Source organism: Eschrichtius robustus, chromosome 6 (assembly GCF_028021215.1).
Source record: "Eschrichtius robustus isolate mEscRob2 chromosome 6, mEscRob2.pri, whole genome shotgun sequence".
In the NCBI taxonomy this organism is placed as follows: Eukaryota; Metazoa; Chordata; class Mammalia; order Artiodactyla; family Eschrichtiidae; genus Eschrichtius; species Eschrichtius robustus.
The window spans coordinates 36,490,926-36,516,837 of record NC_090829.1 but is presented as its reverse complement, the minus strand read 5'-3'; the positions used below and the strand labels follow the sequence as shown (position 1 = coordinate 36,516,837).

The window sequence follows — 25,912 nt, the reverse complement described above, 5'->3', positions numbered from 1 at the left end:
GATGTGGCCCATGATCTTAAAATATCTACTATATGGCCTTTTACAGAAAAAGTTTGGGGTCCCTTGAATTAGACCTTCATTTTACATCCATTTGAGTTCCTCCCAGCTTATGTGAGTATTATAAAATTGCTTCAAAGCTGGGTGTCTACTGCATCCTTACTCCATCTAGATTGTTTTTGTGCTTTGTCCATAAAACTAATTTTCAGTGTACTTCTACTTTGACCCAAGCTCAGGTTCACTGTCTGGCTCAGAGTTCAATGCTTTGTAATAGAGATAGCCTCTTAGAAATAACTGAAGGACCCTCTTGGGTGACTATTTCATAGATATTTAAAAAACGAATTCACAAAAAACTTCTATTTTTGCTGAAAATTCTAAGCCAACAGAAGGATCGACACAGCAACTTGGCACTTTTTACACCACATTCAAACAATTTCCTCCCATTTCTTTTCAGCTGATACATGTGTTTGCATATTTACTGATTTTTTTTTCCTCCCCTGGTCACCCTTAGTTAGAAATATAACCAAGTCTCCATGGAAACACAACATAATGCTCTCTCACAGATGATCAAGGGACCCGAGCAGCTGGTATTGGGCTGAAGGCTGCAATGGCATCTGACCAAATTAGGAAGAGAAAACAGCTTACCCGGCTCTTCCAGACCTCTCAGAATTCTAAGCTCAGCATGGAAACCTACACAGATTGTGAATTACTGCAGATTTTTTTTAAACTTCTCTTATTATTTTTAACCACTTTATTGAGATGTAATTTACATACATACAATTCACCCATTTAAAGTACAACATAAAGATTTTTAGCATATTACTGCAAAGTTTTTAATTCTTTTCTTTCTGAGAATACTCTATCTTATCCATTTGTATGTTTCAGCTATAGGGGGCTTTCATCTCCTGCCCCCAGAATGATTGACAGGAGACACAGAATAAGCAGGAAGGGAACCTACATTTAGTGAACACCTACTGTGTGTTAGGAACTTATATGTCACACCTACTTATATGACTCCCAGTGTCACACAGTTTGTAAAGCAGAAGAGCTGGGATTTGAACTCTGGCCTGATTAACTCCAAAGCCCATTCTCTTTCCACTACACATGAAATAATACCCTTCAGAAAGAAGGAAATAGAAAAGGCAGGTTGAATGAGGTCTTTTAACATAGCCATGGTCTTGGGGGGAGGTGGAAATCAAGGTAAAGAAGAATATAAAAGTCTCCTCACCTAACCCCAACTACGCCTATAAGAAGTCAAGGTCAAAAGCCAGGTTGGGCAGGAACCAAGAGAACCTGGCTACTCTTCCTTAAAAATCCATCCCTAATGCTTAAAGGAGAATGTTTTAAATAAGGATACTTAATACGTGCCTTGAAAAAAGAATAGACAAAGTACTATGGACATTTGGAGAAAGGAGTGGGGAGGGGTAAAGGCGACATGTGTCAGGAAGAGGTGGCAGAGAATAGCAAGTTCATCATAATTCAAAGCCTTGGCTATTTTCTGGAGCCAAGTATCTATTTAACTGTACTTTCTCTCCTCATATTCTGATCTAGGAACAATGATCTTCTAAGTCCCATTTCTTACTAGAATGTGGTCTAGTGGCACATACACTTGCCTAAGAGCCTGCCTCTGTGAGAAGGACCTGCCAGCCTTGCTCTCCAAGGCATCTTGAAGAGTCACCTCAGAACTATACTCTCAAGCCGTGCAGAGGATGGGATCTGCAGGTGTGCCTGGGAAACCAAGCTGGGATGACTGCTCCCCTCAAGCAGGTGGGCTCCAAGCCCCCACCCTCAACTAGGACACCTTTGTTCTTACCTATTTGAAGGGAGCATTCCTGTGCTCCATAAGTGCTTAAAAACACTGTCCTAGAACATATCTTTGTCTGAACACTGGCACACATCACAAAATATGTAACAGATATTCAAACCAGGACTTTTGAGAGAAAGAGGCCTGCCCTCTGAAGATTTATAAAAGTGTTCATGGTGATACCACCCATCCTGGGACAAAGATGCAAAGACAGTTTGTTTTTCAAACAGTGAAACCGTCCATCTTCACCAGATCTATATTCCACCACTATTACCACTGAGGGTCAAGGAAAGCATGGAGAATAGAGTGAGAGAATATGGAGAGGCAAAGAGAAGGTAGCTCCTTCTAGTAAAGACAGATTCAGGAAAGGTGGGTGAGGAATGACATCATCTCCTCCTCCATCCCAGGGTGTGGAGCCATAGGTTCTCTCGGAAAGGCTGTTGGATTCTTCTTAGGCTCCACTTCTAAAGCATGATGGGGTGAGCTGTCTTATGTTTTATGCCCTATAAACCTAGAAGAGTTCATTCCTCTTCTGCAGGAGCCCTTTATTGCATAAAGAGTCTGTGTGAAATACTTTGCTCTCCAGAGATAAGCCATCTCATTGCAAATTGCTTTATTAATCAAATTAGCTGATAACTAGAGCAGTAGGTACTGCATTAAAATAGACCTTTTGATTATAGAAAAATAAAATCATTTAGGGACATCTTGTCTATGCAAAAACAATCTTATTCTGTGAACTGGAAGTTTTGACTTGAGCTAAGACAACTGTTCTTTATAAATGCTAAGGGCTTGGGGTTTTGTTTTTTGTTTTTGTTTTTGTTTTCGGTTTCCAGCACCTTTGTCCTTCTGAACAGCTTTTGCTCAGCTTCCTGGATATTTAAAACTCGAGGCATTTGTCAAGGAAGTACTTGTGCGGGTACAGCTGGGTGATTTAGCTAAGCACAGACATATCTTATAGAGGTTTGAACAATAATTGCTCAGAAAAAGAATGATCTTCCCATTCCAGAGCAATTTTTAAAGGTTATATACATCCAACCCCATACTAGGAAAAAATTTCTCCCTTTTGTTAATCTTTCACAGAATAAATGATGGTATTGGAAGTTTAGAGAACAACCAGTAATTTATCTTGGGCTACACTGATAAAAAGTGCTGTCATTTCAAGAAGCTGCTCAGTCTCATGAACTACCTTATTAGCTATTAGCACAACCACATGATTCAGGCTTAAAAGAAAATAACAGCCTTGAAGACCAGGCAGCATTAAAAAAATTCTATTCTTAATTTATAAATTCCCTTAAGAAGAACAGAGCACCCATTCTTCATTATGACCTGCTAAATCACATACGTTTGCTTAAGTATCAAGCCAAAGACATTTCTAATGGCACAAGGTTGGGAACTTCCACAGGTGAATTTGACTATGTAATCTTTGAAGCGAAGAGAAAGTACAAATTAAAGCTTGAAAAAATAAGGCAGCCCAAGAAGAGGGCTCACTGCGTTCACTTTTCTTTTCTTTTTGCTATATAGTATTTTTTTGCTATTTCAATCCTTCTTTCTTTAATAACAACAACCTTTGACTTCAGTGCAGTGCCCTGGCTGGATAACATTGCAACCAGCAAGTACCTGTAAGCCATGCCCGTCTCTGCCCTGGTGGTTTCCTGCAACGAAATTCCATGGACACGTAAAAACTTCTCCAGGTATTTCCGTTCCGCTGCTCCACTGGGCCTAACAGGCCAACAGGCTGCCTGAGGCGGAGGCTTTGTTACTGCTAGATGCCGTCTACATTTCAGAGCCGATTCGCTGGATTTGGGCAGACCCAGCTTGGGGCTGGGGATGTCTGCACAAGCAGGTTTATACAGATGCATGCTTCAAAAACTCAAGGAAGCAAAGCTAACTTCACAGTACTTAGCTCTAAGACTGGCTGTATCTTGCTATGATTATCTTGGGTTATCTAGCTTTGGTGTGTCCCTAAAAGGGAGCAGCTTGTTTTCCTTAGATGTCCCTTATCGTTTTTGTATGCGAGCAGGCTCCTGAGCTCCTGGCAGAACCGCTGGTTATAAGTCCCTGCCAAAGCCTGTGCAAAACGAAGCCTGACCAAGGCCAATCGCATTTCTCCTCCCTGTAAAGTTTGCAAAGTCGAACTTAAGCAGCCCCTTATTGGCCCTGGGGAAAAAAAATTATGGGCACCCTTCCCCACGTCTTTCTATTTAGGTAAAAGGAAATATTTTGGTGGGAGATAGGCCAAATATTCTCTTCTCATAAGGCCTTGGGGATGATTCATGAGTGTGTAATGAGACCTCTCTAAATCATCAAATATTCCATAATCAAATAATTTATTATACTAGTGGCATGATTCATTTGGGTGAAAGGCCCACTAACATTTTTCTTTTTCAGATGTTACAGTCAAATGATAGGAAATATTAATAAGGTGACTGTAAAAAGCAAAGGACCCACACAAATATGCCCAACCGATTTTTGACAAAGATGCAAGAGCAATTCAATAGAAGGATAGGCATTTTGACAAACGGTGCTGGAGCAACTGGACATTTATAAGCAAAAACAAACAAAAAAAATTAATGAACCCTTGACTAAAACCTCACATTTTTACAAAAATCAACTCAAAATGGATCACAGACATAAATGTAAAATGTAAAACTAGAAAACTTCTAGGTAAAAACTTAGGAGAAAACCTTCAGGAACTAGGGCTAAGAGAAGAATCTTAGACTTGATGCCAAAAGCACAATCCATAAAAGGAAAAAATTATAAATTGGATCAAATCAACATTCAAAAGTTTTGATCTGTGAACGACCGTGTAAAGTGAATGAAAAAAGCAAATTACAGACTGAGAGAAAGTATTTGCTAATCACATATCTGACAAAGAACTTATATCTGGAACATATAAAGAAACAAAAACTCAAACTCAAGAATAACAGCATAAACTATCCAATGAGCAAATGGACAAGAGGTATGAACAGACATTTCACTGAGGAGGAGTGGCAAATAAGCACATGAAAAGATGTTTAATTATTAACCATCAGGGAAAATGCAAACTAAATTCATGAGATATCTCTACACACCTACCAAAATAGCTAAAATAAAATGGTAACAGTAAATGCTGACAAGGATTCAGAGAACCTGGATCACTGATAAACTGCTGGTAGGAATATAAAATTGTACCACCACTCCCAAAAAGAGTATGGCAGTTTCTTATAAAACTAAACACACCAAACTTACCATATGAAACAGAAATTTACTCTTGAAAAATGAAATTTATGTTCACACAAAAACCTGTACACAAATGTTCATAGAAGGTTTATTCATAATAGCCCCAAACTGGAAACAACCCAAATTTTCTACAAAGGATGAATGGTAAACCATGGTATATCCATGTTATGAATACTACTCAGCAATAAAAAGGAATGAACTACTGATACAAACAACATTGTGGGTAAATCTTATGCTGAATGACAAAAAGCCAATGCCAAAGGTTACACACTGTATGATTCCAATTATATCACATTCTTGAACTGACAGAATTATAGAGATGGAGAACCAGTTAGTGGTTGCCAGGTGAGAGGGAAGAAGAAAGCGGGGGGAAGGTGCCTCTGGCTATGACAGGGTAGACAAGGCTTTCTTGTGCTGGGACTGTTCTGTGTCTTGACTACAGTGGTGGACACACCAATTTACACACATGCTAAAATTGCATAGAACTAAATACACACACACACACACACACACACACGAGTGCATGTAAAATGAGCGAGTCTGAATAAGGTCAGTGGCTTGTATCATTGTCAATTTCCTAATTGTGATGTTGAACTGTAGTTATGTAAGATGTCATCGTTGGGGGAAACTGGGTAAAGGGGATATGGGATCTCTCTGTATTGTTTCTTACAACTGCATGTGAATCCATAATTATCTGAAAATAAAAAGTTTTAAAAAAAGCAAAGAGTCTCCTCATATAAGGTCTTTCCACCTTGTGATTCCAGCTGTGACTCTCCTCCAACCATGACTCCTGGACATGAATGGTCCATCCAGTTCAACAGGCCTCCTGCTCCCAGCCCACCGATCACCATATCTTTGCTCACTTGGCTTCTAGCCAGCCCCTTCAAATGCTCCCTTAAAGCTCACCTCCTCTAGGAATTCTTCCCCGAGATCCCAGCCCCTAGTATACAATCATTCCCTGAAATTCATCTTGCAATTCACTTCTAAGGCATTCACTTAACAATTCTAAACTGTTCCCAAACATTTGCACATCCCCAGTGGTTTCTGCCATATTTTTGTAACACCTGTACCATTATTTATTTACTGTTTGGAATTAGCTTGCTTTTTTTAACCTAAATGTTATGAACTGAATGTTTGTGTCCCTCCAAAAATTCATGTGTTGAAATTAATCTCCATTGTGATGGTATTTGAAAATGAGGTCTTTGAGAGGTGATTAAGTCATGAGAGTGGAGCCCTCATGAATGGGATTAGTGCCCTTACAAGAAGAGGCCAGAGAGCTAACTCACTCTCCTTCTGCCATATGAGGACACAGCAAAATACAGTTGTCTGTAAAACAGCAAGAGGGCTCTCAGCAGAACCTGACCATGCTGACACCCTGATCTTGGACTTACTAACCTCCAGAACTATGAAAAGTAAGTGTTTGTTGCTTAAACCACATACTCTATAGTAATTTGTTATAGCAACCCTTACTAAGACATTCAGTAAGGAAACATTATATTACAAGCATCATAAAAAGAAAAACTTTATCACTTGTAATAAAATAGAGTGCAAACTGTAAAAAATAAATAAAATTTAAACTGAAGAATAGTATTAAACTGTAGGTGGAGATTATTGGTGTCCAAAAGTCCTATCTTTTCGGTTTTTATTGAGAAGATTAAAAGGAGTTAGAGAGGTATTTAAGGTATTTTAGCACAGATCTGAGACTTCCTTTTTTTTTCTCTCTCTTTTTTTAGGTTATCAGAAGAATTGAGAGGAAATTGAAACAGGAATATACCACGTTTACAATTGGAATCAAATTTATTTAATGCCCTGTCTGTGTACACACTAAAATCACCTCCTTGTCCACCAGTGGTACTTGTACCTACCTTGGGAAACACAGAATGATAATATATTGCCCCAGAGTATTAGATACTTCCCCCTGCAAGTGCACATCTAACTCTCCCTCTAGACTTACTCCTCTTTTAGGGGAGGGACGACTGTATCTGGCAAAAGCTTGTGACCTCCATAATAATCAGCACGGTGTTCTGTGCACAATCGACACTTCAAAGATATTAATGGTTTACTTGCTTGAATTTTAAATTCCCCAAAGCTACCTTTCCCCTTGTCAATCTGTTTCCATTTTCACCCCAGCAGCCAAAGCTCTGAGCCTCAAGAGAGAAATAAAAGCTTACAAAGAGAAGGCCAGAAAAGCTAGAAGAGAAATCAGGCAGCAGGATGGAGTTAAAGAGAAACTCGAATTCCCAAGTAAAGTTGTATCTATTGTTCAATCACTTACACTAGCCACTGGTTAAATCAGCCACAGAAGTGGTTCCTCCAGTGGAGTTCCCGCCAAGGAAGAAACAGAGGTGAACTAGAAAAGCAGTCATGAATAATGAGACATGAGCCCCCTTCAATGTTTTTTTCTGCCCTCTGAATACGGAACCAGGCCCAAGAGAGGAGAGAGGGATGAGAGAGCCAGTATTTGTCTGAAACTGAAGTTTCTTTTCACTAAGTTCTAAAAGTTGAAAACTGTCATAAAAAGTCCCAGTTTGAAGATGGGGAGTAGAAACTATATTTATAGGGGAACTGTGTGTCCCTTTGGCTGTCAATGCAAAATGCAAATCAATTTTAAATGACAAGTATAAGACTGTAAGAAATGGCTCTGAGCAGCTAGTGGGGACAGTTAATGTCTGTCTTGCTGTCTTTCTGTGTCTCGGGATGATAATTATTACATACTGTTCAGAATCTTTAAGTATTATGCAAACCCAGGGTCAGCAGAGTGTGGGAAAAATGACATGGCCATCTGATGAGAGTGGTGCTTCCGACCATGTTCTGTTGATGGGGTGCAAGAGGCCCTGGGACTTAGAAGTCACAAATAGAAGCTCACATAGCACTGGATGGTGAACAGGCTTTATCCACACCTGCTCAGCATTCATAAATAACTGTGTGACCTTGGGCAGGTCTTGACCTCTCTGTCCCCTTAGTTTTTTTATGGGCTCAGACTTAAGTAATCTCTAAGATTCTTCTAGATCTGATGTCCTGTGAGTCTTAAAAATTACTTGGGCTAAACATTCTGCAGAGATGAAGACCCTTCCTGTGTTGACTCAATGAATTATTAGCTAGTTCTCTAAGATACCAGGCCCATGAGATTGATGCTATTATTCTTGGAATATACCAATCGTATTTATAGCTTAATTTTAAACTTTTGTTGGCTAAAGAGGTGACTTATTAAACACCGTATCCTAGATTTATGGACAGGGTACAGTCATCTAAAAATTGTCTTGGACTACAGTTGAAAACCGAGGCAGGAGCTGGTGAAGCCAGGGGAATGGGACTGTGTTTCCATGGCTGGGGTGAAGCAGTGCTGGTTCTGTCCAAATGAATTTAGACAAGAGACACCAGACCACAGACCCGAGCCTGCCTTCCCATTCCGATTACTTATGGGAACTACGTCCTTTTGCTCTGCAGGTGATGCTGTGACAGAAAGCAGTCACCTGACTGAAACGTCTGCCTGCAATCCCGCTGGGAACCATCAGAGGAGTTTCTCTTCTTGTCATTACCATCTTCTCTTCACCTTTGCCAGAGCTCCCTGCAGGTCTAGTTGTATGTGGTGAGAGCACAGTTAAAGATGTGTGGGTCGTATGAACGCCACACAATGAAGAAAACATTACCTTTGCCCTTTACTGTGAGAAGCTCACAGTAGAGGGGAGGAGGGAGACCAGTAAAGGCTACAGAGCAGTGTACTATGAGCTACAATACCGGCAAGCAGTGAGGAGACACGGAAACCCAGCATCAGTGACAGCAGCAGGAAAGGGAAGGGGTTGGAGGGGTGGAGGGAGTTCTTTCAGAGGTTTGCAATCAAGCAAGAAGGCTAATCCTGAAAGTCTGTTTATCATTGATTGGACCTTTTCTAGACAATCCCTCTCACCTCCTTTTAGGCCGAAATGTATTTAGGAATAGAATAAGACAGTCCCAGCAGGACTGGGGAGGGGACACACATTCAGTGCATGGGGTTACAGCATGGGAGTAATGGACAGCCCCTGTTAAGGCAGCCTCAGCTCCCAAAGACAGCGCCTCCACCCAGTCTCAGCCCGCTTTATCTCTTCTCCTTATCCCTGCAGCTGGTATATTATACACTATTGCACTACAACATAAAAACAACCCCTCCCCGATGTGTAACTGTCATATTGCTAACATATACATAGATATATACATTGTACCCTTGTCTTAGGAAAAACAGAAGCATACTTAAGGGCCACCAGGTCTAAGGGGCTCTTCCTTGACTAAAGGGCTTGTGAGCAAGGCTGACCCTTGGTATTTCACTGCACCTGCATTTATCCCACACTGACCCACATCTACAACCAGAAAGCATCTTTGAATTTTGGCATTTGCAGCAAGTCTCCCTTCACTACTTTGGGTGTGACTCTCTTGCTCTTTCTGCAAGTGTCCCAAAAGATGACAAAACGTGGCCTTTGTTCTAAGGCTAATGCAAAGGAAGTGGCCAATGGGACCGCAATGTGCAAAAGTACACTCTGTGGCCAGAAATGCCTTGAAAGATGGCCATCGGGGACACACAGTGCCTTGGAGAAGAGGTAGGTGAGGAGGAAGCAAGGTGGGAGGTGAGGCCTTAGTCCTATTATATGGGCTTTGCACTCTCTTTTTAAGTAATGTTGAGCCACAGAAGGTTTGAGGTCAGGATAGTATTGCGGTCACATGCTGTTGAATCATCACTGAAGCAATGCTTCCAAAATGCTAAGAGCACGTTCCCCCCTTATCCCAGTCTGCTTTGGCCTGGCTTGGAGAATTTCCATGGATTTGGGGTGGAGTATGGTAGAAAGAGCATGGACTGTGAAAGCAGGAAGACTTGGGTTCGATTCCTACCCCTCCAGCACAGTAGTGGATTGACCGTGGGCACTTTCTGAGTGCCATTTCTTCCTCTGGAAAATACACCTCACCATATTACAACACAGGTTGTTGCAAAGAATAAAGGGAATATGGTATTTGAATAGCTAGCACAGAATGAATGGTGGTTATTGTTATAGCACCTGCTGCATTGCACAACTCCAGGGACTGACCATCGACACTGCAGCCTGTGTGGATGATGCCCTTGTGTTGCAGTGAACGGTGGGCCTGGCTATATGCAGCCGACGTGGACAGACTGAGCAAGCCACAATTTTCAGGAGATTTCAGTGCTATGGGTTACATGACTGCAAAATGGACGGGGTGGCTTTAAATGCGGGTCTACAGGTCTCTTCCCTCTTCACTTTCTCCTTCCTAAAGAGAAGTGAAAGATTATCTGGATAAAGTTGATCTGTTCCTCATCTGGCGAGAAATCCCTCCATCCCTCCTTAAGCGTCTACTCAGAAAGCAGATTTGAAAGCAGCAAAGAATCCCTCACCTCTGCGGTTACTGCTCCTGCTCTGCCAACGGGCTCATCCATCGTCTTCTGCACGTTGTTCTTTCAGGGTCTAGAACTTGTCCAAGACAAGGCTGGGAGGCCTATAGGTAAACCTCAGCTACAAACCAAGGCCTAAAACTGTATAGTTTCAATGCTGTGATACGACACACTGCTGAGAGATCTCATTGGGATCATTCCGTCAGAACCAATCTACCTCTTCATCATCTTCTTCCAGGCACTTAAGATTAATCTAAAAAATCTATGATTCTACTGAAACTGTAAGAAATCTTAGAAATCAGCTGGTTCAATTCTCTTGTTTTACCAATGAGGAAAGAAACATCCAGGTAAATTGGCAACGTTAAAAGTCAGTTATTGTAAGGACTGGAATAAAGTACAAGTTTCCAGGAGCTTTAGAAGTCAGACGGACAGGAGTTTAAAGCCTTGCCCAACAATGTACTACTGTGTGATGTGAGTGCTCTCTGAGTTTTCTGTTTCTTCCTCAGATAAATGGGGAAAACAATATTAGCTCCTCAGAGTTAACTACGCTAAACTGGTTTATGTATTTTGAAGCCCCACAGGTACTACCTTGCCTCCTGAAATGTCATTTCACTGTCTCATGATTGTAAATGTATCATCACTGACTAAAGTGCCAAGGAATCCTGCTGAAAAATAATCTGCTGAAAAACCCGCCCCGTGCTTCTGCCGTGGAAGACAAATGAAAAGCTTCACTTGGCTTACTTTATTTATGATAGAATGTTCTTTTCAGCTGGGGAAATTTACACAATTAAGAGCACAAGTGTCCCATCAACATTTTGAAAAATTGCATCTACATGGTTTGCTTTTCTAAAGTCTCTAAGGGTTATTCCAAGATAAACTTCGACTGGAGGCACTTACAGCTTTTGGCATTTTCCCAAAGATTCCAATGTTAATTCAAATAAAATCACAACTGAGGAGACCTTCAAGATGGTGGAGGAGTAAGACGCGGAGATCACCTTCCTCCCCACAAATACATCAGAAATACATCTACATGTGGAACAGCTCCTACAGAACACCTACTGAACGCTGGCAGAAGACCTCAGACCTCCCAAAAGGCAAGAAACTCCCCACGTACCTGGGTAGGGCAAAAGAAAAAAGAAAAAACAGAGACAAAAGAATAGGGACGGGACCTGCACCAGTGGGAGGGAGCTGTGAAGGAGGTAAGGTTTCCACACACTAGGAAGCCCCTTCGCGGGCGGAGACTGCGGGTGGCGGAGGGGGGAGAGCTTCGGAGCCACGGAGGAGAGCGCAGCCACAGGGGTGCGGAGGGCAAAGCAGAGAGATTCCCGCACGGAGGATGGGTGCTGAGTAGCACTCGCCAGCCCGAGAGGCTTGTCTGCTCAGCTGCCGGGGCGGGCGGGGGCTGGGAGCTGAGGCTCGGGCTTCGGAGGTCGGATCCCAGGGAGAGGACTGGGGTTGGCGACGTGAACACAGCCTGAAGGGGGCTAGTGCGCCACAGCTAGCCGGGAGGGAGTCCAGGAAAAGTGTGGACCTGCCAAAGAGGCAAGAAACTTTTTCTTGCCTCTTTGTTTCCTGGTGTGCGAGGAGAGGGGATTAAGAGCGCCGCTTAAAGGAGCTCCAGAGACGGGCGCAAGCCACGGTTATCAGCGCAGACCCCAGAGACGGGCATGAGACGCTAAGGCTGCTGCTGCCGCCACCAAGAAGCCTGTGTGCAAGCACAGGTCACTATCCACACCTCCCCTCCCGGGAGGCTCTGCAGCCCACCACTGCCAGGGTCCCGTGATGCAGGGACAACTTCCCCGGGAGAACGCATGGCGTGCCTCAGGCTGGTGCAACGTCATGCAGGCCTCTGCCGCCGCAGGCTCGCCCCGCATCCGTACCCCTCTCTCCCCCCAGCCTGAGTGAGCCAGAGCCCCCGAATCAGCTGCTCCTTTAACCCCCTCCTGTCTCAGTGAAGAACAGACGCCCTCAAGTGACCTACACACAAAGGTGGGGCCAAACCCAAAGCTGAACCCCAGGAGCTGTGCGAACAAAGAAGAGAAAGGGAAATTTCTCCCAGCAGCCTCAGGAGCAGCGGATTAAATCTCCACAATCAACTAGATGAACCCTGCATCTGTGGAATACCTGAATAGACAACAAATCATCCCAAAACTGAGGCGGTGGACTTTGGGAGCAACTGTACACTTGGGGTTTGCTTTCTGCATCTAATTTGTTTCCGGTTTTATGTTTATCTTAGTTTAGTATTTAGAGTTTATTATCATTGGTAGATTTGTTTACTGATTTGGTTGCTCTCTTCCTTTTTTCTTACATAGATATATATATATTTTTTCCTTTTCCTCTTTTTGTGAGTGTGTATGTGTATGCGTCTTTGTGTGATTTTGTCTCTATAGCTTTGCTTTTACCATTTGTCTTAGGGTTCTGTCTGTCCGGTTTTTGTTGTTTTTTTTTTTTAGTATAGTTTTTAGCACTTGATATCATTGGTGGATTTGTTCTTTGGTTTGGTTGCTCTCTTCTTTCTTTCTTTTTTTAAAATTTTAATAATTTAAAAAAATTTTTATTTTAATAACTTTATTTTATTTTATTTTTCTTTCTTTCTTTCTTTCTTTTTTTCTCCCTTTTCTTCTGAGCTGTGTGGCTGACAGGGTCTTGGTGCTCCAGCCAGGTGTCAGGCCTGTGCCTCTGAGGTGGGAGAGCTGAGTTCAGGACATTGGTCCACCAGAGACCTCCCGGCTCCACATAATATCAAATGGCAAAAGCTCTCCCAGAGATCTCCATCTCAACACTAAGACCCACCTCCACTCAACAACCAGCAAGCTACATTGCTGGACACCCCATGCCAAACAACTAGCAACACAGGAACACAAACCCACCCATTAGCAGAGAGGCTGCCTAAAATCATAATAAGGTCACAGACACCCCAAAACACACCACCAGATTTGGTCTTGCTCACAAGAAAGACAAGATCCAGCCTCATCCACCAGAACACAGGCCCCAGTCCCCTCCACCAGGAAGCCTAAACAACCCACTGAACCAACCTTAGCACTGGGAGCAGACACCAAAAACAACGGGAACTATGAACCTGCAGCCTATGAAAAGGAAATCCCAAACACAGTAAGTTAAGCAAAATGAGAAGACAGAGAAACACACAGCAGATGAAGGAGCAAGGTAAAAACCCACCAGACCAAACAAATGAAGAGGAAATAGGCAGTCTACCTGAAAAAGAATTCAGAGTAATGATAGTAAAGATAATCCAAAATCTTGGAAATAGAATGGAGAAAATACATGAAATGTTTAACAAGGACCTAAAAGAACTAAAGAGCAAACAAACAATGATGAACAACACAATAAATGAAATTAAAACTTCTCTAGAAGGAATCAATAGCAGAATAACTGAGGCAGAAGAACAGATAAGTAACCTGGAAGATAAAATAGTGGAAATAACTACCGCAGAGCAGAATAAAGAAAAAAGAATGAAAAGAATTGAGGACAGTCTCAGAGACCTCTGGGACAACATTAAATGCACCAACATTTGAATTATAGAGGTCCCAGAAGAAGAAAAGAAAAAGAAAGGGACTGAGAAATGTTTAAAGAGATTATAGTTGAAAGCTTCCCTAATATGGGAAAGGAAATAGTCAATCAAGTCCAGGAAGCACAGAGAGTCCCATACAGGATAAATCCAAGGAGAAACACGCCAAGACACATACTAAACAAACTATCAAAAATTAAATACAAAGAAAAAATATTAAAATCAGCAAGGGAAAAACAACAAAAAACATACAAGGGAATCCCCATAAGGTTAACAGCTGATCTTTCAGCAGAAACTCTGAAAGCCAGAAGGGAGTGGCAGGACATATTTAAAATGATGAAAGGGAAAAACCTAGAATCAAGATTACTCTACCCAGCAAGGATCTCTTTCAGATTCACCAGAGAAATTAAAACCTTTACAAACAAGCAAAAGCTAAGAGAATTCAGCACCACCAAACCAGCTTTACAACAAATGCTAAAGGAACTTCTCTAGGCAGGAAACACAAGAGAAGGAAAAGACCTACAATAACAAACCCAAACCAATTAAGAAAATGGTCATAGGAACAAACATATCGATAACTACTTTAAACGTAAATGGATTAAATGCTCCATCCAAAAGACACAGACTGGCTGAATGGATACAAAAACAAGACCCATATATATGCTGTCTACCAGAGACCCACTTCCAACCTACGGACACATACAGACTGAAAGTGAGGGGATGGAAAAAGATATGCATGCAAATGGAAATCAAAAGAAAGCTAGAGTAGCAGTTCTCATACCAGACAAAATAGACTTTAAAATAAAGACTATTACAAGAGACAAAGAACGACACTACATAATGATCAAGGGATCAATCCAAGAAGTAGATATAATAATTGTTAATATTTATGCACCCAACATAGGAGCACCTCATTACATAAGGCAACTGCTAACAGCCATAAAAGGGGAAATTGACAGTAACACAATCATAGCAGGGGGTTTTAACATCCCACTTTGACCAATGGACAGATATACAGAAGATATACAGATTGCCAACAAACACATGATAGGATGCTTAACATCACTAATCATTAGAGAAATGCAAATCAAAACTACAATGAGGTATCACCTCACTCCAGTCAGAAGGGACATCATCAAAAAATCTACAAACAATAAATGCTGGAGAGGGTGTGGAGAAAAGGGATCCCTCTTGCACTGTTGATGGGAATGTAAATTGATACAGCCACTATGGAGAACAGTATGGAGGTTCCTTAAAAAACTAAAAATAGAACTACCATACGACCCAGCAATCCCACTACTGCGCATATACCCTGAGAAAACCATAATTCAAAAAGAGTCATGTACCACAATGTTCGCAACTCTATTTACAATAGCCAGGACATAGAAGCAACATAAGTGTCCATCGACAGATGAATGGATAAAGAAGATGTGGCACATATATACAATGGAATATTACTCAGCCATAAAAAGAAACGAAATTGAGTTATTTGTAGTGAGGTGGATGGACCTAGAGTCTGTCATACAGAGTGAAGTAAGTCAGAAAGAGAAAAACAAATACCATATCCTCACACATACATATGAAATCTAAAAAAAAAACAAAAAGGTTCTGAAGAACCTAGGGGCAGGACAGGAATAAAGACGCAGACGTAGAGAATGGACTTGAGCATGCGGGGAGGGGGAAAGGTAAGCTGGGACAAAGTGAGAGAGTGGCATGGACATATATACACTACCAAATGTGAAATAGATAGCTAGTGGGAAGCAGCCGCATAGCACAGGGAGATCAGCTCGGTGCTTTGTGACCACCTAGAGGAGTGGGATAGGGAGGGTGGGAGGGAGACGCAGAGGGAGGGGATATGGGGATATATGTATATGTATAGCTGATTCACTTTGTTTTAAAGCAGAAACTAACACACAATTGTAAAGCAATTATACTCCAATAAAGATGTTAAAAAACACAACTGAATTTTTTTAGAGGTCACCTTTTTAGCAACCTTGTTAGATATAACATCACCAAGTATCTACAAATGAACAAATAAGATATCACAAAGCCCACATTTCAAACCTCCTGGGAGAGTACCTCAATTCATAAACCCACTCCTTCTTGATCATAATTCAAGCGAGACAGATTTTCTTATTTCCCATTCCTCAGCAAAGATAGCAAATTAGATGAAAAGGGCTATTAAAGGCAGGCATCCTGACAGGAACAAGGAAAATTTACAGCAAGGTAAGGATACAGAAAAAGTCATGGAGGGGGAAAAAATACAGAAGCCAACATTTAAAAATAAAATAGCAAAACAAGGCCTCTAATTTTCAAGGCAAATAGTTCTATAGACCTTAATAGTCTCTGAAGACACTTTAACATAGCACAATGTTGACATTTATTAAGATAAACTAGAGGTGTCAAGTTGCTTATTCAGGTTTAAAAAGTGAAAATAAATCCTTGACAGTTAAATTAGAAAGCTTCAGGTACTGGGGAAAATCGCTTGATTGAAAATTTTCACTCTCTGACAATGTCAAATGCAGAATTATTTTCTGCATTTAAGAATATTATCTTGACCATTCTCACCAACTTTTTCCCTGTTACTAGTAACTTAGTGGCTTAGCTGATTCCTAGCCCAGGAAAGAGTCAACTTTGTTTTTGAGCTACAGACTACACACTTCTTTCCGCTGCCCCTTTCCCACCTGCCTCTTTGCTGGTTCACATGCCCACAAATTCCTGCATATTCTTATAAAAGTTGAGTTGAAATGGTGCATTTTGTGTGTATTTTTCCTTGACATTTCTATTCCCTGTCTCCCCGCCTCCTGGTAGAACTAATTATTTCCTTATCTTTATTTCCATAGAGCTTCATTCACACTTCAAACATCACACCGATACAAATGTTATTGTAGACTTGTCTTCCCTGAGAAGACTCTGAAATTATTCAGGGCAAGAAGCCTGCCTCATGTATCACCATATTCCCAGAAATGAACATAACAGATGATCAAACCTCTTGAATGCATTTCTGTTTAATTTTCTAGTTTGATTGTTAGAAATTCTTTCAATATTGTATATATGGAAAAAGTGTCCTTGAATTCTGAATATTGACTTCATTGGAAATTCATTCAACTGAAAATACTTTTAAAACACATTAGCACTTAGTATTTTTTTGCCATTTCTTTTAGATAAATGACCATCTGGAACCTAAAATATTGCAAACAGACTTAAGCATTTAATAGTCTGTTCAACAAGCAATTGCTGTTTGGATAGTCACATAATGCAATTTACTAAGCTTGGAGACAGAAAGAGCTGATCTTTCTAATGCACCCCACTTGTGGAATTGTTTATGCTGACTATCACCTCCTCAGTCCCATAGGTAATTAAATAATTCAACAGTCCTTTTGGGCAGCTTGTTTCATGCCTAATGTTCACTGCTATAATCAAATTAAATATGAAGATTAAGCTACAAAATGCACTTTGGGCTTTGATTTTTTTAAGTGAACTATTTCAAATTTGTAATTAAAAAAACGGCTCTTGAATTGTTCCTCAAATTCCTCACCCTTCCACACAAAAATGTGCATGTATCTTGTGTGAGAATAGCAAAACAGAGAAGAAATGCCAGAACGTATGCAGTTTTACTAATAATATTATATTCAAAACCATGGTGCACCCTGCTGCTGGGAACAGAGCAACTGGCTTATCTGTCTTCAAGAATCTTGCAAGTGCATTATAGAAAAACATATGTAATGATTACATTGTTTGAATGAACATACTATCATAGATGCTCCTCTTAAAGACACATACCTGTCCAGTTCTGAAATAAGAGACTGAATCAGTGAGCTCTCTTGGCTCTCAACAAGGCTCTCTGGTCTTTGTTTCCACGTGCCTGATCCTGCCTCATGAGCTGTCAGCCAGAGCCTGTGGCTGTTACCGTGGGGAGGGGTGACCTGCTGCACTGTGGCAACTCCACAACCGCCTGCAGGAGGAATAAAACAGAAGCTGCAGGAAGGCTCCTGGCTCATTCAGCCACGTGTGATTCTTAGGGCAATTTAAAAAAACTCTGAGAGGTTCAAAATGGGAGCTGAGCACCCAAGGATTGACATTAGCAAGGCTGTGTTCCAAGTGCCTGCCAAGCTGATATCAAATCACCATCTGCAGGTTTCTGAAGGGCCACCAATCTTCTCAATCTTCTCAGTGAAACAGGAAATTGAGTTCCAAGTAGAGCAGCCAAAAGAGATTTACCCACCATGTGGCAAAGGCCAGGTTCGGGGGGGTGAGGCCTCAAATGAGAGGAATAACGTTGAAGGGAAAGGAGTGCCTTGGCCCCTCCCTGTTACAGGAAGCAGCCAGACTCTACCTCAGCACCTCCTTCACTCTGCTCTGACCATGGTTCTGTGGCAGAGACCGGCCAGCTGTTCACCTTGCCTGTTTTCCTCTCTTCCTAGGCACACATTTGCACTACAATTCCCAGCCTCCCTTGCAGTTCAGTGTGGTCATGTGACTGAATTCCAGCCAGTGTGACTTCTATCCACAGCTGCCACTTACAGTGATCTTCCCTACGATCCTCCATATTCTTCTCCTGTCTGCTGGATCAATGTCAATACTCAGCCACCAGCCAGCTTAGAAAACAAAAGCTGAAGATGACAGAATTTGCATCAGCCTGGATCCCACCTAACTGGAACTTCCTACCCTTGACTGGACTTACATCAGTAGGAAATAAACTTTCTTATATCAGGTCAATGAGGTTTCAGGATTTAGCAGCTAGGGCTACCATTAATTAAAAAATCAATGGACTTTTATTTTGTAAAGGGCATTTACCCACAGCCTAACCTTAATAAGCTCTTTCTGGATTGGAAACCATAACCAAATATCTGGTCTGGAGCCCAGTTTAATTTCCTGATGACTGAAGAAATATTTGGCAAGTCTTTGTTTGTGATTAGGTTGCAATGTGTATGCCAATGCACAAAAAACTCCCAATTTGTCTTGCTCGGGATGGAGATTTTCCTCCAAAACTGTAAGACTGACACCTGATGGTATCTCTGGTCGCTAGAAAGGCTGTTGGGGAAAGGAAACATTGTTTCAACTGTCCTTTCCAGAGAAGTGGGAGCAAGTGCTCCTCAGAACTATGCAGCTTCCTCCTCCCGCAAAGCAAAAGCACAAAATACAACAGTGAAAATCTCTGGCAGAACGTTAGCACATGCCATTTAGTGACAACCATAACCTAAAATTGGAAAGTCCGGGGCAGCTGTTGCTGTGTAACCTTTGCATCCTCTTAGAGCTTGTGTGAGGGGAGATGGCCAAAGACTGACTCAAACCTAAGATCCGAAATTGAGTTAAATTCATCTAATAGAGGATGCTGCTTGCGGGCCTCCAGGGCCTCTGTTCTTACATAGCTCTTTTGATGGAGAGAAGCCTGAAGAAATACTGAAATCCATAGTCCACTCTATTGCACAGCGCTTTGCTCTCCACCTGAGTGACTTCCTCCCCATCTGAGCTGCTCCCTGACATCTCCCAGCCCTTCACAGGGCAAAGGCAAGGACCTTAAGCAGGAATAGGGAAGCTGTGATTCCTTACTGTGTTCCCGTAAGGAACCTTGTACTGTGATGGAAAGTGGAAGGTGAAATTACTAAAGTAACATCTCTGTAGCCATCCACAATTAACCCAAACTTGGGGAGGAAATATTCTGTGGGGTTAAGAGGTAACATCTGCAGCCCACTATCCAGGTTCAAGTGCTATTTCTATTGCTTACTTGAATCTGACCATGGGGAGGATCTTCTAAGTTTCAGTTTCCTCCCATGAAGTGGAGATGATAAAAAGTAGCCACACCACGGATTATTAGAAAGGATTAAATTGAATAATATAAGGAAAGTGCTGGGTCTACAATAGGTATTCAGTAAGCAGTTGCTGATATTAGGAAAGGAAGGCAGGTGTTATGGTCTTTGCAGTGTACCCAAGAAACCCTGCCCAGGGTCTGGGAGAGAAGTGTGGCTGTTATCTACCCTTGTGTTTACTAGAGAAGCAGATTAGGGGTAACCATGCTCTCAAGCCATGTTCTAGACTGAATCAGAGCCAATGTCTCAGGGCAGAAGAAAATAAAAATAATAAAGTAGCAAACATATAGTGGTTATGGTTTATATAGATATAGATATATAGATTATTTATATATAGATAGTGGTTTATAGCATACCAAGGATTTTCACACATACTATTGGATCTAACCTTTAAAATCCTAGAAGATAGAGAATGCAGATGTTTCTGTTTCCACCATAGAGATGAACAAACTGAGGCTCAGAGATGCTACACGATTTGCTGAAATCCACACAGCTAACCAGCAACAGAGCCATACTTTAAACCCAGGCCTCTCTATTCCAAAGACAATGGACTGATCCTCTCCACATGGAGAGAGGACATGTCAGACAGACATTTGGTCCTTGCTAATCAGAAAGGATTTTAAATGAGGGCATAAATGTAAATCTTAGAAGAACGGAGTTCTAAGTGAAGCAAGGAGGGAAGCAGCATGTCAAGACCTTTCTCTTAGAGTCTAGGAATTTTCCCAGGCTTAGGGAGCACATGGAAGGAATTCAGAGAAAGAAAGACTGTGGAAGTAAAGTAACAGATGAAGGCTGATGGCACTCCAAAGGGGAACAGTGATAACAGCATTTGCTGAAGGGTCCTTTCTATGCACTCAGCACCGTGCTAAAACTTTGATAGGTATCTCATTTAATCCTCCCAACTCTATGAATGTCTAATATTGTTATTCCCATTTTACAAGTAAGGAGACTGAGGTCCAAGGTCACACAGATAGTGGTGGGTAGTGTACAGTGGAATCAGAGTTCAGAACTGGGTTGGCCTGACATCAGAGCCCATCCTGATCTGCCCCCAGGTTATATAGCCCCGGAGGCTTATATAGAAAGCAAGATGTACAATGTCTCTCGTTGACTAACACCAGAAGTACACAACAAGCTGAAGGGTGAATGTAAAACATTAATAAACCAAGCTATACACCTAAGCTGTATAAAATAAAACTAAGCTAAATAACTAAAGCTAAATTTTAAAATCACGGCATGATGTTACCCCACCCCAGAAGAAGCAGAATATTCAATATATAGAGACAGAACTAGAAAGGCTGACCTTGGACATGGAGTAAAATAGCAATGGCTCAAAGAGGTAACCGGGAATATACTTGAGCCTATTCACAGAGAGGCAGCCCAGGGAATCTTTTAGTCTCTTGATGGGAAAAGAAGAAAAAATTAAGCAGCAATAGACAGAAAGTGAATAAGCAGAGCCATGTTCTTCATCAGTGAGGATGTGGGTTGTAACAAGTCCATGGGGCTGTTGTATGGATTAAATGGGATGAATATAAGAAGCCCTGGGCAGATGGCATGATGCTTTATAGGTGCTTGATAAATGTGAAGGAGATGAACTAAATAGTCTTTTGTGAACCATCTTCAGGATTTTGTCAGATCTGAGTTCCACCTCTACTCATATTTACTGAATATTTTCCTTTAAACTGACTTACTTACTTTAAAACTTAGCTTTGTCCCCTGCCATGATAACCATGAATTCATAAGTTTAAGGTGTAAGTTATACATTTTTTCCTAATGCTCATGAAAACAAATATAAAACCACTGAGAGATTTAATGTCCACATGTCCCCCAATATCATCTCAGGTACTAGTGTGCCGTAGTTTTGGAAACACTGAAAGCAAGTAAAGAGCCCTGGCTGAGGGACCAGGAGACCCAAGGTCTAGGCCTGGACGATCAGACAGGCCACCTTCATGAGGCACGCTCTCCCATCAGAAAGTAGGAGATAAGAACATGTGATTTATGTTGAGAGAAGGCACACGAGGCCATGAAGGTGAAAACATTTCATAAGCAGGGACATTACAAGTTGAAGGTGTTTGTGTGACTCTGTCTCCTTCTATTAAAGAATTTATTTTCTAAAAAATCAAACATATCTGGCAATGGTCAACCAATTACTAAAATGATATACTCTAAATATCAAAGAGAATTTTCTACTGCTCTTAAAACTTCAGAACGAAGCATCAACTCATTTCCTTTTTCTTGCAGTGTTAACACAACTGCACAGTCCCTATAAAGGTCAGTGAGCAGAAAATCAAACTCTGTTCCTTTGCTCTGGATTATATTATACCATGTATTCTCAGGGCTGGAAAGAGCCCAAGAGATCATCTTGCCTAGTCTTCTATTTTACAGAGGGGGCAGTGGTTCTGGAGAACTTTTAAAACCTAACTACGGTCACGGAGCAAAATGGGATCCAAATCATGTCTCCAAACCCCTCAAACAATGCTCCTGCCATTGCACGAGCCTGTCCTCTGGAAAGGCAGAGGATACCAGGGCAAGAGGAACTGGAGCTGCTGTGCTCTATATAATCCACTAACATCCAGTTAGGAGAGAACCCTGAGGGCAAGTCAGAGGACCAAAACATAAACAGTGCCTTCAAGGTGTCCGCAATTCTTCTGAAGGAACTGGACACACAGAAACATGGCCCAACATAGGAATGTAACAGTGAGAAACTGGCTCAATTTTCTCCAGACAACCCAAATAGCAATCACAGAGATGCAGACTGAAGCAAGTCCCTACGGTGAGGGTGGGTGTGCCTGCCCAGGTATGTCTGCTTCTGACTCACCACCCTGGGGGTACAGCTGCACACGGCAAGTACAGCCTTATGGTCCTAAGTCACAGGACATCATCGTCACCATTAAGGACCCACGTCTCCCCAGAGGCTGCTGCTGGGATGCTAGGAACTTTCTCTGGCTACCTAATCCCTGTCCTATTCAGGTTCACCCTCTCATTCCTCATCCAATCGTTCAGCAGACTAAGATTTACACTAATATTCAAAACAACAGGACAACGAGCTAGGAAGCAATCTTTCTAGCATATGTCTAAAATCACAGTAAACTACCCAACAATGTCCTCATATTCTAATATCTGTGGAAAGATACTTCTAGATAATTTCTCATATAGATATTCCAAGAGTTAGAGACTTAAAGAAAGTGTGCCTGCTCTAAGAAATATATATCATCTTTTTTAAAAAAGAAGAGCTTTCTCTTTAATAAGAAAAAATCTAATCAAGAGTGTTTTCTAAGAAAAAAACATTGGTTTAAAAATTTAGAGTTATTCCATTGTAGCCTATTTCCATCACTCTGTCATCCCTGATATCATTTTACTGGTGCTGTTCACTATGTTCTAGGTCGATAGAGGAGGGGGAAGAGGAAGTGACAGGGGACCAAAATTGATCACGTGTCCAATCTACAGCACATGTTTTACATCATTTACACTAGTCTTCTGAGCTAGGTATTCTTATACCCATTTACAGAACCAGAGTAGAGTCAGGAGACTCCAGAAAGGGGAGGCATCCTTAATTTTGGTAGATCCAATAATACTTTTATGATAATAACAAGGGCAGGAATTATGCTTTGTATAATTATACAAATTATATTATAATTATAATATGCTTTGTATAATTAACCTTTGTATAATAATACACTTACTATGTGCCAGAGGCAGGGCTTGAACCCAACAACCTGGCTCCGGGATCTATGACCTTAATCCCCGAGTCAGCTGCCTCTGTCAGGCCCAGAGCCTCTATCTGGTAGGTGGTGCCATTGGGGTGCAGTCCTGCAGACTACAGGACTCCAGAAATGTGTTCTTCATCACAAGGTTCCACCGACACTTCCCTTTGCCAAAGCCAGCACCTGCATTTGGTGCCCTTAAATCCATTTTCTTCCTCTTTAGGGACTTTGCTTCACTACTTGCGTTACATACTTTCTCTATCCCCTGGATTCCTCCAATCTGCTCACAAACTTCTACACATCTGCTTTCTCCTGCATACTTCTCCCCGACCCTGCTTCAGACTTCAACTATCATCCTCTCTCCCCACCTCCACTGTATCTTCTTGAGAGTAGCCTCCATGCTCCGCCTCTCCTTTACACCTGGTCTCTGCCCAACTCCCAAGTCTCTGAAACGGTCTCCTCTCCTCTCATTCTCCTGGCCACACTCCCAGCTCCAGCCTCTAAGAACCTTTCCAGGATTGTTGCAGAACCCTCGTGAATAGAAGCAGCTCTCCATTCCCATTCCATACTTCCATACGTCTGTGCCTTTGCTCACGCTCTTCCCCACATGGGTTGCCTTCCCCGGCCCCCATCTCCTCTTGCTCAAGTCCTGCGCATCTTGCGGTTCCAGATCTAATCATTGCAGCTGGGAGCACTCACTCCTTCCTCCGAGCTTTGTTATGACATTCTTTTATGTAGCACTTCTTATTTACATACATGTCTCATCTCCCCTAAGCTGCACCTAACTTGAGGGCAGAATTCTTAATTAATTCACCTTTGTGTCACCTACAGAGAGGATGTTCAATCAACAGCTCTTCAGTGTTCATTCGCTGACCGCAGGCTTGATTCTCAACAGCCAGATCTTCCTGCATAAACCCAAGCCAGAGGTTGCTATGCTCATGGATCACCTGCTGCCCTGCTGGCAGGAACTGAGTCCACCAAAACTCACCTGGGAGAACTGCCTGTCTTCCCGTAGGACCACGTCTGATCCTCTGGAAGCGCACAGAAGTTAATGACTTCTAAGAAGTCAGGGAACTTCGACAGCAGAGAGGAAATATTAAAAATATAACTACTCAGTGTAACTACTCTCCAGCTAATAAACATTTATTAAGATGGTAGAAATCACTATTGAAATGCTATAGCTCAACATTCATTCATATGCTGCCTTGTCCTACTACATGTCCAGTCAGTTCAAATAAATAGGTTCAGTCAGCTCTGGTTTGGAATGTTAATTCTGATAGTATTTAAAAGCTCTTTCTATTCTATCCCTAAGTCACTTTTCTCCAGGAGGGTGGTGATCGTATGAATTCCTAAAAAGCCTCTGTAAGAACACACAATAGTCTCTCATAAATTTTAATTGAGCAGAATAGGATCCTCGTCAGTCAGGTGCTAGGTGAAGTGCACATTTTTGCTAGATATGTTGAGTCACCCTTAATTATCTTCATAAGCCTTAAATACACCATACACAACATGGGGACTCATCTTGACCCTTACTTCAAAGAGTTTGAAAGCAAAATACATTACTTTTCAAATCATTTCTACGTTATCTCATTTAATTTTTACAACAGTCCTTTATAATGCTATTAGTCCTCTTTTGCAGTCGAAGAAACTCAAACTCACGAAAGGTAATTAACCTACCCAACAATTTGTTAAACTATAAAACTCAACCTATAGATTCCATATAAACACTATCTAGTATAGAAAAAACAATGAGATAAGCACTCTAGAATATTACCAGAGGGAATGTACACTGCGAAAATATTTTCACAAAGCAATTGCATTAAGAATAAATATATACAAGTTTATATATGTATATGTAATATTTCCCATTAATTCTAATTCTAGAAATAGAGCGTAAGAAAATAACCAGAGATATGATTTTTTAAGTCTGATATAAAGATGTTTATTATAATTTATGATAATGATAAATAGTAAAATAAGAATGGCTAAGCAATAATAGAGCCATAATATATAGTCCTTAGAAAATTTTAAGTGGTTTTTAAGATAACAAAATAGGCTGTCATACTATTAAGTGAAAAAATATAGTATGATTCCAATTCAAAAGGCTAGGTGAAAGCACACCAAAATATTACCAGTGGTTACCCTTTCTTTTTTATGTTTCTGTTTTTAAAACTTCCTACCAAGTTCAGATGTTACTTTTGTAAACTGAAAAAAAAACACGTTATTTAAGAACAACAGGGCTTCCCTGGTGGTGCAGTGGTTAAGAATACGCCTGCCAATGCAGGGGACACGGGTTCGAGCCCTGGTCTGGGAAGAGCCCACATGCCGCAGAGCAACTAAGCCTGTGCACCACAACTACTGAGCCTGCGCTCTAGAGCCCGTGAGCCACAACTACTGAGCCCACGCGCCTAGAGCCGGGGCTCAGCAACAAGAGAACCACTGCAATGAGAAGCCCGCACACCGCAACGAAGAGTAGCCCCC

At 41.5% G+C, this 25,912-nt stretch overlaps 1 protein-coding gene across 3 annotated transcripts in view; it reads right to left on the bottom strand.

Moving 5' to 3' along the window:
* The window catches only part of KCNAB1 (potassium voltage-gated channel subfamily A regulatory beta subunit 1), a 420,969-nt gene that overhangs the window by 391,866 nt on the left and 3,191 nt on the right, over window positions 1-25,912 (bottom strand). Inside the window, exon 1 of one of the 3 annotated variants that reach the window (XM_068546140.1) lies at window positions 3,419-3,660. The exons of the other annotated variants lie outside the window; for them this stretch is intronic. Within the exon in view, the coding sequence (XP_068402241.1) occupies window positions 3,419-3,660 (242 nt within the window). Of the gene's footprint in view, window positions 1-3,418; window positions 3,661-25,912 lie in introns of those variants that run through there. 3 annotated transcript variants of the gene reach the window in all.